We start from the raw sequence: 15,000 nt of genomic DNA, 5'->3' as shown, positions 1-15,000 counted from the left end.
GTGTGTGTGTGTGTGTGTGTGTGTGTGTGTGTGTGTGTGTGTGTGTGTGTGTGTGTGTGTGTGTGTGTGTGTGTGTGTGTGTGTGTGTGTGTGTGTGTGTGTGAGAGGGAATGAGTCTCTTTGCTGTGGGCAGTGGTGTAATAGCCCTGTCGGATTGCAGACGAGCGTTTCGTTAAATATACATGCGGTGCTTTTTTATCGTGTCCTTGGGGCAGGAGTCCGCTTCTCTCCTTTACGCTAATGTTTGGCGAGCTCCGATCGCTCCCCCTCCGCCTCCCCCACCTCCTCCTCCTCCTCCTCCTCTTCTTCTTCTTCCTCCTCCTCCTCTTCCTCCCGGTGTAAGCAGAGATCAAAGCGGCTGTTGTAATCTGCAGCAGAAAGTCGACTCCGTGTCTGACGTACCACTTTCCCCTTGTGTTACATCCTGACCCCGTCTCTGCTCTGATCACCGTTACCCCGTGTCCCTCTTACGGCGAGTGTTGTTTTTCCGGAGCTACAGAATCATTTTGAGCAACACTGTGTGTTTGTTAAAACTGTTAGATGTTTTTTATGTATTCCTCTTAAGCTAACGGGAATGGTTTCTTTCCATCTCTTTCAGAAACGGCATAATGCAGATGGTGTGGTCAATAAGAAGGAGACCCAAGGTGAGACTCAACTGGCCTCTTAACAGTTTAAAGAGGACATAGAATGGATGAATCGAGTATTGTACTGTGTTCTCTGATGTTACAATAGTATATATTCAACTTTGATTCATAGAAATTAAACTCAATTGCAATTTTGCAAGCCCAATTAAAACCTTATATTTAGGCTGGGTATTTAAATGGTCCGTTTGACTAAATGGCACCCTCTTTGGCAATCCCAATTGAACTTCAATGGCTCTGTGATATTTGACATCACAAGTAGGCTTTGTTCTATTTGTGGCTATTTTTAAGTTCAAGATTTTCGCATGCAGGAGGGCACAACCATGCCTCATGTTCATGATAGCTCTTTGGTTATGCACAACCTGCTCCTAATTCATCAAAACCAAGACAAAAATGATTTCCATTCCATCCGTCCCCTTTAACTCTAGCTTGCCATGCCCCCACACCTTACCCAGCCTACAGTATAGTACTTTAAAGGAGCAACAGACAGGCAGCTACAGTGCTCCACTCATTCTCAACACTATAGTACACTACACTACTGGGGGCATGATTATGAACATGAGATTTTTTTGTGAAAAATGGCCAGAATTCTCCTTAAGATAATACAAGCCCAACGTTGACAACAGGCACAGATGTTGAACCTGTTGCTGTTACAGGTGTTGAATCCAGTCAGTGCATATTAGGGTGGAGCTAGCAGGCCTACTCAAAATCCGGGGAGATCCGGCATAGATTGGATTGATTTAACTGGGAAGGAATGGAATTTCACCTAATTTCAGCTAAAGCTAACAGAGGCTGTCTGTCTATGCAACTACTGTATGCATTTGTGAGTGTTAGTGTATGTATGAGTGTGAATGTGTGTGTTAGTGTATGTATGAGTGTGAATGTGTGTGTGAGTGCATTACATGTGTCTGTGTGTGTCTGTGTGTGTCTGTGTGTGTCTGTGTGTGTCTGTGTGTGTCTGTGTGTGTGTGTGTGTGTGTGTGTGTGTGTGTGTGTGTGTGTGTGTGTGTGTGCGTGCGCTTGTCTCTCTGTCAGTGTCGGCTCCTCTGTGGGGTTGCTTATCTGTTGCTCTCGGTGTGCTCTGAGAGGCGGTTGGGCTCGTGTGTTTATCTGGCTGTGTGCTCAAACCTCAGCGCTACAGTACACGGCCACACGAGCCTAATGACTCTCCAGACACACGGAGTATGACACACCACGGAGGAGCCGCCGCTCCTGCGGAAGGGAAGCTGGCAAAGTGATAATGCTATCTCTCTTCCTCCCTCCCTCTTTCTTCTGTGCCCTTTTCTTTCTCTCGCACTCTGCTGCCTCCTTTCTTCTCTCTCCTCTTGTCGTCCTTTCACATTCTGTCTTCCCCGTGTCTCTATTCTTTCGCTTTTTTCTTTCTCCCTCTCTCTTCCTCTCTCCCGCTGTCAATGTCCTTTGCTTCCCCCTTCCCCCCTTTCTCTCTGTCTCATTCTCTTTCTCTCGCTGTCTGTTTGCTTTATTCCCTCTTTCCATCTCTCCCTCTCTCTGCATCATTCACCTCCATCTCTCTCTCTCTCTCTCTCTCCCTCGCTCCCTGTTTCTCTTTCTCTTTCTCACCCCCACCTGCAGTGCTGAGGAACGGCGCCTGGGAAATAGTGCACTGGGAAAAGGTATGCATATCCCTCTCTCTTTTCTCTCTCTCTCTCTCTCTCTCTCTCTCTCTCTCTCTCTCCCCATATTCTCCACGGCAGATGGTTCCCAGCCCAGCCCAGCCCAGCCCAGCCTGTGTGTGGTGGCGTGAAGGTGCTGCATTCGTAGACAGTGTCAGACACCGGCTGGCTGCCTGACAGCCCCATAGAGAGGCTGGCATGAGCGCTGCGCCCCTTAGTAAGGGTGGTCATGGGTGGCACAGGGTGGTGCCTCTGACTGGGCACGGTGTGTGTTATGGGTTCATGGAATGCCAAACACTGATGGAAATAAGTACAGGGTTAAGGTTAGCAGAAGGGTAAGGATTATTTTTGGTTCAGAGCTAGCGTTAGCCACTTGTAATGCTATCCTCTTACAGTACATGAGCATTGCCTTGTACTGAAACATAATATTACGAGAGATATACGTGATTACATTTACATTGATGTTTATGTCATTTATGACATTATCAAAACTCTGTAATGTCTCTTAAACTTTAAGATGATAAACAGTGGGTTCTAAAAAGACGTGTAACTAACGCACATCAAAAGCTTCCTTATTATAACTCCGCCTCCACATACATCTGGCCCCGCCCACTCCCTATCCCGCTCAGCCGATATCGTTGGGTGATGGGGCATTTGCGACACGGTGCAGCTTTCGCCGTCCGCATTTCAATAAAGCAGCCGGTTAATTAAGATGTCAGTGAAAGCGCAGGCTCCATAATAAGCAGGTGCAGAAAGGAGCGGAGCGGAGGCTTGTGGAGACAGCAGTGCGATAATTACCCCGTGATCGCTGCGCTGTACGTGACGTCTGCGGTGTGTGTGTGTGTGTGTGTGTGCGCGCGCACTGCTGCTCCTCAGGGGCGTAGAGTGTGAAAGCACTCCTATAGTTTCCCCTGCCGTAAGCTCACAGGAACACACGCCCAACAGTCAGAGGTGAGTGTTTCTACACACTGCATATCTGCAGCATCAGACTGCCCCATACGTTTCAAGCAGACACCTTTATGTCCTCTTTGTATTGATATGCACAGGCGTGGTGTGTGGATTATGTGTTTATTGTCTTTTCTTCGAGTTTTTACTGTTCTGTCATGCATATTGCAAAAGCTCAGTTAGATTAGCCGCACCCATGCAGTGAAACAGTTTGCATCTCATAGAATTGTAGAATTGCCACCATTCAACATTTTTAAGACTCATTTTCTCTCGGATGCTACCGTTTAAAGGGAGCATAAGACAGACAGAGTGGTGTAATAGTTTGATGAAATCCTTTTTTTCCTCATTTAATGTCCTAACTATAACTAGTGTTTGTCTTACAGGTAGTGGTGGGAGATATAGTTAAAATAAATGGCAAAGATTACGTACCTGCAGACGCAATTGTGCTCTCATCCAGGTACAGGATCAGTACTGAAGTCCCACGGAGTCTCCTTCGTGTCCTGGCCTCCTCCTCCCCTCTCTCTCCACTCCACAGAGGAGAAGTGATGGCTCAGCCCTAAAAATGATTAGCGAGAACAAACACCAAGCAGTTTCAAACGCAAAATAATGTGAATGTGACAGTATGTGATATGCTAGTATTGAAGCAGTGCATTATGGGAGCCATCACTTCCTCCTGGAGTGCGCTGTGCCGTTGCATAAGCGCAGATCAACAGTGCTTACTACAGGCTGTGTCTCTCCTTTCCTTTTCACTGTCCCTCAGCAAGCCAGGCCTCATGCCCTGTTACTTTTTCTCTAGTTCAAAATAAAAGTTCTCAATGTTGAACAAGTGAATCTGACTAAATCCAGTGAAGCATCATCACACTTGACACTTGACCGTTAAGAGGATCGTTAAGGGTCCATGCTTTGTGAATGTGATATGGGGTCTGACTTGATTCTGATGGCTTTTGAAAACAAAACAAGAAGACCAGAAAATCCAAAAGAAACGATTGTGGGTTTTGACATTGTGTTCTTTACCTCCGTAGACTGAAAGCATTGTCTCTTTTCCTCCCTGTCTTGGTTTGTGTCCTCTCCTTCCATCTGTTCTGCCCTCCTCCTCCTCCTCTTCCGCCTCCTCCTGCTGCTCCTCTTCCTCCTCCTCATCCTCCTCGACAATCATCCGCCACGCTCTGTCCCGCTCCCCGCTGGCGCATCGTGGGGGTAACTCGCCAAAGGTGGCGGTAGGGGAGATAGTCAAGGCAGCCAACGGGGATCATCTCCCGGCAGACCTCGTCATCCTGTCGTCCAGGTCAGGAGTGGCACCGCAGCACACCCTTTGGGTGGGGCATTGTGGGAAGGGGACACAGTTGGAGGTCCCCCCTCACATCCCCATCCCCATCTCAAAGGCACTTCCTGTTCGGAATAAACAAGAGGGTTGCTCAGATTTCAAAGCTGCACATCACTGATCACCACTGTACACAAAGAGACTGATTTCCTTTTTTTCAGCCGTAGGCTTCACCGTGTAGGCAGATGTAAAACTGATTTAATACTAAATGGAAATGGCAATTGGCCATCACAGTAAACATTAGTTCCCCTCTCTTAGTTGTTCTTTGTCTCGTACCGAATGTCTGTTATCAGTGTTGTGAAAGCATACTGATGCTCTGTGCCCAGGCAGATGTTTTTTTTTCTTCTAAGAAAAGCATCGACACTGGACTGCACACAGTGCAATAGAGTATGCTAGCCGGCCAAGCTTACATCACAGCGAAGCAATTCTTCTCCCCTTTCTTTAAATGAAAGGGACCCTTTGACTTCAGTCGGCAGATTGCACTTCTGTGTCGTAGTAGACAATGCAATGCATGGCTTCCACGTCAGCTGCCTGGCCCCACACACGAGCTTGGGGGACACATCTGGGATGTGACTCACTGCATGCTGTCACATCTCAACAGCAGCACGAGTGCACACTCCCCCCCCCCCTCACCCCCAACACCCCCTTACCCTTCCGCTTAGTCTGCTCGCAATCCGTATCTATTGTCGCTTGATATTTGAGACATATTCCTTTGACCCCCCTCCTCTCCTCTAAACCACTCCTCCTAGTATCATAGATACTTTGGGCTGCTTCTATGTGCTGCGTTTGTTAATGGAGCCTTTGTATTGTGGGTTTGGAGTGGAATGGCTTTGTGCAGTGCAGCAGCCCTTTGGCAGGGTGCCCACAGATGAATAGCTAGCATAGTTTTCCTGCCCTCCCCTCACGGCGAGTCTTGGCACCACTCTGCAGCAGGCAGACGTATAGAATAAGGAAATCGATTGCCCCTCGGTCACCCGTTAAGTATGAAATATACAGGCAATTAATTAAGGCCATATTTCTTCTTTCAGGGAGCTCATCACACACGCGCCCACTCACACACGCACACACACACACACGCACACACACACACATGCACATACATCACCCGATCAGTGAAATTAAGAGTGGCTGGTTCGCACCCTAAGCGCTGTCTCTCTGTCTCAAACTGTCTCGTGCCCAGTGGCTGCTTATGTTAAACACCCCATTTTGTCTGCTGTGACACTTGTGCCTGCTCTCCCCCCCCCCCCTAGTTGCATGTGCCATGCTTCCACTCAGAGGACAGCTGGACTCAACAACAACACAGACAAAGACTGAGAGCAACACAGAATAACATTACAACGCTATTTAGACCACTTTACTATACACATTCCACTTCACTATAAATGCTGTCTTAAGGTTCACAAACTCTGGTTTTATAAGACTCTCTTTCATGGGAACACAACTATTTAAATGCATTTGCTCTATTATATATATTCTGGTGTAATATACAGTACCACACAACTGCAAAACTGCTCATAGCATTGTCTTTGTTTGTGAAAGTTGTGTTCTCCGTTGTCCTCTTTGAGTAGGCTCTCCAGTGTACGGTATTAACAGATGATATTGACAGCTGGCTGATTTGTTTGTGGATTAGCATTTTCTTCTTTATGTACAAATGTATTTATAGACTTAAAAGAACAGTGCAATTGGAAGCGATCCATTTAAATACTGGTCTTTGTTCATCAGTCTTTCTTTAATGATTGAGACCCGAGAGTAGCCGTAGTACTAGCGGACAGTAACTTAATGCCAGTGCTGACATGTGTACGCATGCCCTGTGTAATCTTGCCTTTCACTCTGAATCAGTGAGCCGCAAGGAATGTGTTACATCGAAACCTCCAACCTGGATGGAGAGACCAACCTTAAAATCAGACAGGTGAGCTCTCGCACAGGTGTGCCATTGTGTGCTTTTTGTCCCGTTAAATATAGCACGACAGTGTTGTTTTCTCTGGAGATCGCAGTTCGAAGATAAGAGAGTAGGTTTACAAAAGACTGGACAGATGGTGTTGACGATGTTGATGATGACCTCTAATAATTTGATGTCCAGCTGCATAGCACATTCATTGATCCAGTAATTTTTTACCGCACCCCCCCCCCCACCATTGTTGCAGTCACAATGAAGCCCCTGACCTATTCATAATTTTTTTGTTAAAGACCACAATGGAAATAAGCTTCTGGGCTGTTTGGTTTTTGACAAATGTATGTTCAGTGGCACAGTATATCATATAATGGTATTGGTGTGCAATTGCCATTATCCTTTATTGGTATACTTAATTCTATGGGGTATTGTTGTTGTTGTTGTTGTTGTTGTTGTTGTTGTTGTTGTTGTTGTTGTTGTAGTAGTTGTTGTAAATTTCATAAAATCACTTATGTGTCTGCCAGGCCCTCCAGATCACCACGGAGATCAAAGACATCGAGGGCCTCACACGTCTCTCCGGCCGCATGGAGTGCGAGAGCCCCAACAGGCACCTGTACGAGTTCGTCGGGAACATCCGCTTGCAGGGCCACAGGTAAAAAGGTCCAGCGAGCAGCGCTCGACACGCTCGCGTCTCCTCCTCCTCCTTCCCTCCTTTTTCCCCTCTGAAGATCCTTGGCCAAAGATCAGTTGCCTGTGAGACAGCCGCCTGCAAGATTAATGAAGCCCGTTCTAGATTCATTTCGGAGCGCTGAGTGATTTTTGGCTGTGTGGGCCCGCGAGTCTCGGATTCAGGCCGCCCGTTATCTCTCTGTGCGCCGCCTCCTCCCTAGTAACGTCACCACAGCAGAGGATGGACTTTTTTTTTTTTAAAGGTGCAGTCGGTGATTGTTATCCTGTACACTTTTTTTTGTCCAATTTCCCTGGGAACTTTTGCTTTATTGAGAGATAGAGAGATAGAGAGAGTCTTTATTGTCCTATAAAGGATGGTCTTCTTCACACGTCAATACATTCCATAAAAAGACAGCAGCATTTGATGTTCACATCACAGTCTCATACATATAACATATCACACATCACACACAACATAACATATAACATATAATATGACACCAACCATACCCCCCCTGTCATTGTCTTTGTGGACAAACCACACCCCTGTGTATGCCTTTTTGCTGTAGCATAAAAATCTGTATGCAAGACCTGCATAAGTCCCATTTGTCTTGTCTGCATTATGCAGAGACGCAGCAGTATTTAGCGCAGAGTGCAGCTGTGTGCCGAGGTCCACTGCCCCGCGTCTGAGTCTCCGCACCTCGGGACGATGACGGCGTCTTTATTTAACCGCCGAGAGGCTCTCCAGGGGCCTATTGCCCCTTTTTTTTGCCTCCTCTCACAGTCTGTTTTAGAGGCAGGGCTGTCCATCTCCTGGTCCCAGTCCTCACCTCAGAGTGGGTGATTTATAGAGCTCACCTTCACTGGATCTTTTTTGGAGGTGGTGTGTGTGTGTGTGTGTGTGTGTCTGTGCGCTGTGCGGGGGGGGGGGGGGGGGGTGGGGTGGGGTGGTAGTAGTCTCTGTAATTGTTTCTTGATTGTTCTCTTTGTCTGTTTCTGTCACCGGCTCTCTTATCCTTTCTTCTCTCTGTTACACCACTTGTATCTCAATTTTGCACACTACCTCTATGTCAATTTTTAATCTTACGTCTCTCTCTCTCTCCTTACATCTCTCTCCCTCCCACTGTTTTTCTGTCTTTCTTCTGTAACTCATTCATCTTATTCTCTCTTTATAATTCTCTCATTGTCTTTGTCACACTTGCTCTCTCCATTTCTCCTCTGCATCACAAACTCTCTCTCTCTCTCGTTCCCTCTTTCTCTATCTCTCTCTCTCCTTCTTCATTCTCTCTCTCTCTCTCTCTGTCTCTCTTGTTCTGTCCATCTGCAGCACCGTTCCCCTGGGCCCTGACCAGATCCTCCTGAGAGGAGCTCAGCTTCGGAACACCCAGTGGGTGCACGGCATTGTGGTCTACACCGGCCACGACACCAAGCTCATGCAGGTCAGTCATCTACTCGCCTGAACTCTCACGAGGCGGTCTGGGGACCTTCTGTTCGAACGCAAGTGTCAAGCCTTACGTGATCCAACAAGCACCAGTTGAGCATTTTTAATGACCTGTCTGAGTGAAATATTGTATGCTGTTTCCACCGACTTGCCCCTGCCGATGTTTGGCCCCAAGGGTGTTCGCATTGAACCAACAAGTGTTGAATTTGGCAGCGTGCTGCTGGTGGTGTTGAGGGCAGTGTGAATGACCTTTTACCTGCCTGGGATTTCTCACACGTAGCTTTTAGCATTTGCTTAGCTGCCCCAGTCCAGTCACAACAGTGCGCGCGGGTTGTCTTGGGTTTCCCCACATTCTCTGTATTGCTGTGTTGTTGTCGTTTTGACCGCCAGAACTCCACGCGGCCGCCGCTGAAGCTGTCCAACGTGGAGCGCATCACCAACTTCCAGATCCTGGTGCTGTTCGGCTGCCTGCTGGCCATCTCTCTGGTCTGCTCCATCGGACAGACCATCTGGAAGTACCAGTACGGCAACAATGCCTGGTACATGGACCTCAACTGTAAGAGCCCTCCGCTGAACCGTTCTCCCATACACCCCCCCCCCCCCCCTTCCCCTCCCTCGTGCCCCCTCCCCCACCTCGCTCACCTGTCTTTTGTGTCCGTCCGCTTACCCATGCGGCCTATTTTGAGTTTGATACCTTTGTCAATGTGTGTGTATGTTGTGTGGGTGTTTTGTTTGTCAGTGTTTTTTCTGCTGTGTTTTCCTTCAAAATTTCCCGTCTGTAAAACAAGTTATATTCATTGCAATCAAAGAAAAAAAAAAAGAAACAATTAATTTGAGTTGTGTGTCAACTCAAAGGGAATGAGTTGAATTCCCTGATTTTTTTATTTATTATTATTTATTTCTAAAGAAAAAGCAAACGAAAAAGAAAAAACCTAGAAATTGACATGCATAGCCATGTGACATGTTGAATGACTGAAAATGGTTGAATATCACAAACGCTGCTGTGTCCTTTTGGTTGGTTCTCTTTCTTTCTAACGTTCTGTTTGATTTTTGTTTTTTGTTTCTTTTTTTGTTTTGTTGTTGTTTTTTTTTGTCATTTTTCTTTAACAGCTCCAGGTAACAACCATTTAAAAGCCTTGGCGATCCCGTGAATGAGCCCACCCTTACTAACCCCTTAACCGAAGCACTGGCATTGCTAAGCCAAATGAAGCCCCTACCCCTCTAAAACGGTTGCCCCACGCAGGTTTTTGTAAGGGTAAATTGCCAAGGAACCCTCCCACTCCAGGGATCCAAGGCTAGGTTTTTCTTTGCTCTTTTCTCTCATGCTCTCCTCTTCCGATTGTTCTTCCTCCTCTCACACATCTGACTGTTATGGTAGAACCCTTGTGTAGTGCCTGAATCTGAACGGGGTATCTCTTCCTGTTTCCTTCCTCCCCCCCTGTCCTCCTCTTTCCATCTTTTCTGGTGACACTTTACTCTCTTTACAAGCATGGAGCTCAGATCCACAAAACACCCCCTGAAATCCCAACACGCTAAAAAAAAAAAAAGATGTAAATTGTCTCCACCCGTACCGATTTATTTACACACACACACACACACACACACACACACACACACACACACACACACACATTTGCACACATACATGCACACACACACACACACACACACACACACACACACATATTTGCACACATTCATGCACACACACACACACACACACACACATACACACACACACATGCACACAGCTCTCTCCAGCCCTCCAGGTTGCCTCGTCACTACAAATTGAACGCGACACGTTCGGCCTTGTCTCTCTTAGGCGAGCGAGATGACTCCCCCGCCCCTCCTCCATCGCCAGCGCCACCTTTGCTGAGGTCCTGCCCAGCGCTCCGCTACGCCTCAGACACGCGCCTCAGGGACCAGCCGTGACATTTTCTAAATGCCTCTGCTGTCACCCTCTACAATACCCCCCCCATCACCCCCCCCCCCACACACACACACACACACATACTCATACACACACACACACACACTTACACACACACACACACACACACACACACACACACTTACACACACACACACACACACACTTACACACACACACACACACACACACACACACACACACACACACACACACACACACACACACACACACACACACACATACTCATACACACACACACACACACACACACACACACACACACACACACACACACACACACACACACACACACACACACACACACACACACACGGGTGCTGTGTGCCTCCACTGGACATGGAGAGAGCCAGAGCTGTGCTCAGCTTCCACAGGCCAGATTAGCAAATCTATGCTAATGCGCTTATCTGTCTTCGTTGTCCATCACAGACATGCACTGTATAGCACAACGGTGATGAAAATGTCCTTTTAAGCACCCCCACACACACACACACACACACACACACACACACACACACACACACACACACACATACTTAATGCGCACACAAAAAAAGGTCCAGCTGAGGATAAAGATGTAACGTTCACAAAAGGGCGGCTTCCTAAAAATAAACCGAGAGACAAACAGGAGGGGAAATGGGGGGGGGGGGAGAAAAAAAGCGAGAGCTAACGTGACATTTCGCTGTCCTCGTGAAGCACCCAGATCGGAAGAGAGGGTGTCGTGCGGTCTGAGAGCCTCTTGCAAATTGATTGGAGTGTCACCACCACCATTACTCTGTATTTAAATGGGCCTGAATTGGGGAAAAAAGGCTGTTTGTGTCCAAATTGATTCCACCTTGTTTTATGACCTCCACTGTGTGCACCTGCTAAGCGTGAAGCTCTGTGTGCGGATGTGTGCGAAACGACACAGTCTGTATAAGTATGTGTGCATTCACAATTGGCGTAACTGTTTTAATGCATTATCTATAAATTGAGACGTATGTGATTGTACATATTTCTATGTTCAGCGAGTACGTGTGTTGCACATTTGACTCTGATTGGCATTCAAGGCCTTTTGTCTTGCCGTTAGCCATTAGCATGGAAAGCTCTGAGCTGCTCCTCCTCACATCCCAGAAGACAGTGGAGGTGTAAAGCGGGTTGTTCATCCTGTCTCTTGACTGTTAACCTCTGAAGGAGTGGGACTCGGTCTAAGGCTCATCTCTGCATTGTTCTTCTCATCCAAGAAAGAGAGGCAGCACTTACGCTACTTCCTTAGCGTTAGCAACAGTGACAGTAAGGTTGTAGCATTCCTATGTTCCATATGCAAACGGAGGAAGAGCAGGATGACCTTTTAGATGTTAATATACATACTATTTATGCATTCTAGAAGCAAGAGCAGGTATGTGGCGGTCAGGAAGGGGAAGCTCATATTGTTTTGGCATAAATTATCGTAATGACTTGCACGGAGCTCGTTCAAGGTTCCAGCCTTCCAAGTAGGCCACATGCAAAAGAGAGGAGGGGGTATTCCTAATGTCAGGGGGGCAAGTGATTATGCTCCATAAATAATTCATTTGACTTTGACCCCCCCCCCCCCCCCCTGCTCCACTCCTGCCTGCCCTGCCGCACACACACACACACACACACACAGACAAACACACACACACACACACACACACACACACACATCTCAGCAGTGGTTCCAGGCTACAGGGTTCCTGTAAGGGAGGAGCAGGGCCAGATTAAGGGAGAGAGACGCTAAGAGAGCTCATTTCTCATGCAGTCACCACCACTCGCCCGCTGCACTTGAACACTGAACACAATTCAGTCACTCACTCATGCATACGTGCACATGCATTTACACACACTCTGACATTAACTCTCACAGGCACACACACACACACACACACATGATATACAGTATATATGAACACACACTCCTTGCTTTTTGCTGACTTGCGGCTTTAGTAAAAGCGCTGACCCCGCTTGACAGCGGTGGATGGACAGCGCCGTGCTTCCTTGTCGTAGGCTGGCCGGGGCAGCTGCTCTCTTCACACCTCCGCACGCCGCTTCGGCCCGGCTTTTAGCCGTTCAGCGCAGTCCAGTTTCTCTGCTGTGTTTGTGTGTGTGTGTGTAATGTGTATCCATGCCACATTGATATCGCGTGACATGACCAGCCTTGGGGGGCTTCGCCTACAGCTAGTAAAACATGGATACAAATTGGCTTAAGAAAGTGTGCTTTTTGCCCCCCCCCCTCATATCTATATGCATGTAGTAGAGCTTCTATAGGGTCTTGTTAATCTCAAGTTACAGAAGAGTATCGCATTTTAACAATGATTACAGTGACAGGTTATAGCATGCTGAGCCTGGGCTCTCCCTTGTCTGCTCATCTAGTAACTCTGCTCGAGTAGGATGAAAGGAATGTAACTGCTCTTCTCTTCTGGTTGAGTAACCTTCCCCTGTTTGGTTGCTGGGGAATGTTTTTATTGCTTTGGGCTGACTCCCGCTCCTTTGCATTGGAAACATCCAGACTTTCTATGATCCTCTTCCTCCCCACCACTAGCAAAAATAATAATAGTGATTCAATTGTCAACTCTCTCCCCCCCGACCCCCACCGCACCCCCACCCCTCTCTCTGTGATCTGAGTCATGAAAAGAATAGCAGTAGCTGCCATCTTGCTACGCCCCGCCTTAAGTTCAATTTGATTTGTCTATCATGAGAAAATGCCCTAGGGGGGGAAAAAAGGGGGCATCCCCACCTCCTCAACGACTATGCTTAGGGGGGGGCAGTCTTGGGTTGAGGAAGGGGCAACTCTCTCAGCTGACCTCAACCGAGCCAAAGCCACAGACAGGTAATGCCCACCACCCCCATTTTATTTGTGTGTGTGCGTGTGTGTGAGCTTCTGTCTTCAGTGTCGTCAGTGTTTTTTCCACGCGCACATATTTCCGTTATTCTCCCTCCGCGATGCATTTGTGTTAACGGGCAAAAAAAAAAAAAAAAACGACGCACGACAAGGGGATGACGAGACTCCTACAGACTCTCCTCCTCTCTGTCACTGCACATGCTAAGTAGCCAATAGCAACAACACCAACCCCATTTAAATAATAGATAAATAAATTATAACAATAATAATAAAAAAGCAGCCCTCCTGTAAAAGTCATCTTTATTTATTTACACCAGGCCTTTGTGGAATCCGTTGCCTGGATCACGGCCCCTGGTAGCCTAGGCTGCGGCTGCTGCTGCTGCTGCTGTGACGTTAATGACTCTCTATTGCGGAGGCGAGGCCCCCTTTTGCCTCCGTGTCAGTCTGGGCTCTGGCCGTCTCCTCTGAGATGAGTTACGGGAGGCCTTAATTGGAGTGCATATAAATTCTGTTTGGTTGGAGGCTCATCGGAGAGGCGGGGTGGAAGAGATGTGTAATCTAAGCTAATGGCCTCAGCACAGCACAGGGTCCGGCTGCTCCTGGGGAGGTGGAGGAGGAGGAGGAGGAGGTGGGGGTGGTGGTGGTGGTGGGGGTGACGGAGGGGAGGCCGTGTCCTGTGCTGTGGAGACGCCTCCTGTGATGTGGGGTATGAGCTTTGCTCCTTGAGCTGGGGGGGTGATGATTTGAGGGGGGGTGGGGGTGAGGAGATGGTGGGGAGGAGGTGCTAATACCTTTTCCCCCAGTTAGATTCTCACACTAACTGCCACATCTTTGGCACTCTCTCTCTTTCTCTCTCTTTCTCTCTCTCTCTCTCTCGCTCCCTCTCTCTCTCTTTCTCCCTCTCTCTCTCTCTCTTTCTCTTGCACTTCTCTTTTCTCACCTTCCCTCTCTTGGGGCCCTCCTGCCTCTCTCTCTCTCTCTCTCTCACACTCTCTCTCTCTTTCTCCCTCTCTCTCTCTTTCTCACTGTATATCTTTCGCACTCTCTCCTCTCCTCTTTCTTTCCCACCTGCTCTTTCTGTTTCTCTCTTCTTCATTTCACTCTCTCCTCACCCTCCCTCTATCTTTATCCCTCCCTCTCTCTCTCGCTCTATCTATCTATCCTTTTTTGTCCTTTTTCTCTCACTCTCCCTCCCTCCCTCTGTGAAAAACTACCACCTCCCCTCTCCACCCTCTCCACCCTCTCCACCCTCTCCACCCTCCCCTTCCTCCCTCTCCGCCCTCGTGGCTGTCCAGATGGCGGAGCTGCTAACTTTGGGCTCAACTTCCTCACCTTCATCATCCTCTTCAACAACCTCATCCCCATCAGCCTCCTGGTGACGCTGGAGGTCATCAAGTTCGTCCAGGCCTTCTTCATCAACTGGGTGAGTTTGGGGGAGAGGTGTATGTGTGTCGGTGAGCATGAGTGTGTGTCTGTTTGCCTCTCTCTCTCTCTCTGTGTGTATGTGTGCGCATTGGGTGGGGTGGGTATTTGTGAGGTGGGGAGAGGGTTTGTGTGTTTGTGAGCGTGTGTCCGTTTGCCTCTCTCTCTCGCTCTCTCTCTGTCTGTGTGTGTGTGTGCATATTGGGTGGGGTGGGTATTTGTGTGTCTCTACATGATGAATTTGTG

General features: G+C 48.0%; 1 protein-coding gene across 1 annotated transcript in view; it reads left to right on the top strand.

The window, feature by feature from the left end:
- Positions 1-15,000, top strand: part of atp8a1 (ATPase phospholipid transporting 8A1) — a 150,947-nt gene that overhangs the window by 40,500 nt on the left and 95,447 nt on the right. Inside the window, exons 5-12 of the mRNA XM_062523848.1 lie at positions 599-644; positions 2,235-2,275; positions 4,432-4,505; positions 6,381-6,450; positions 6,957-7,084; positions 8,429-8,540; positions 8,933-9,098; positions 14,628-14,755. Coding sequence (XP_062379832.1) covers positions 599-644; positions 2,235-2,275; positions 4,432-4,505; positions 6,381-6,450; positions 6,957-7,084; positions 8,429-8,540; positions 8,933-9,098; positions 14,628-14,755 — 765 coding nt within the window. The remainder of the gene's footprint in view (positions 1-598; positions 645-2,234; positions 2,276-4,431; positions 4,506-6,380; positions 6,451-6,956; positions 7,085-8,428; positions 8,541-8,932; positions 9,099-14,627; positions 14,756-15,000) is intronic.

Source organism: Sardina pilchardus, chromosome 21 (assembly GCF_963854185.1).
Source record: "Sardina pilchardus chromosome 21, fSarPil1.1, whole genome shotgun sequence".
NCBI classification, from domain to species: Eukaryota; Metazoa; Chordata; class Actinopteri; order Clupeiformes; family Clupeidae; genus Sardina; species Sardina pilchardus.
Note: the sequence above shows the minus strand (reverse complement) of the source record. Positions and strands in the feature narration are given on the sequence as shown.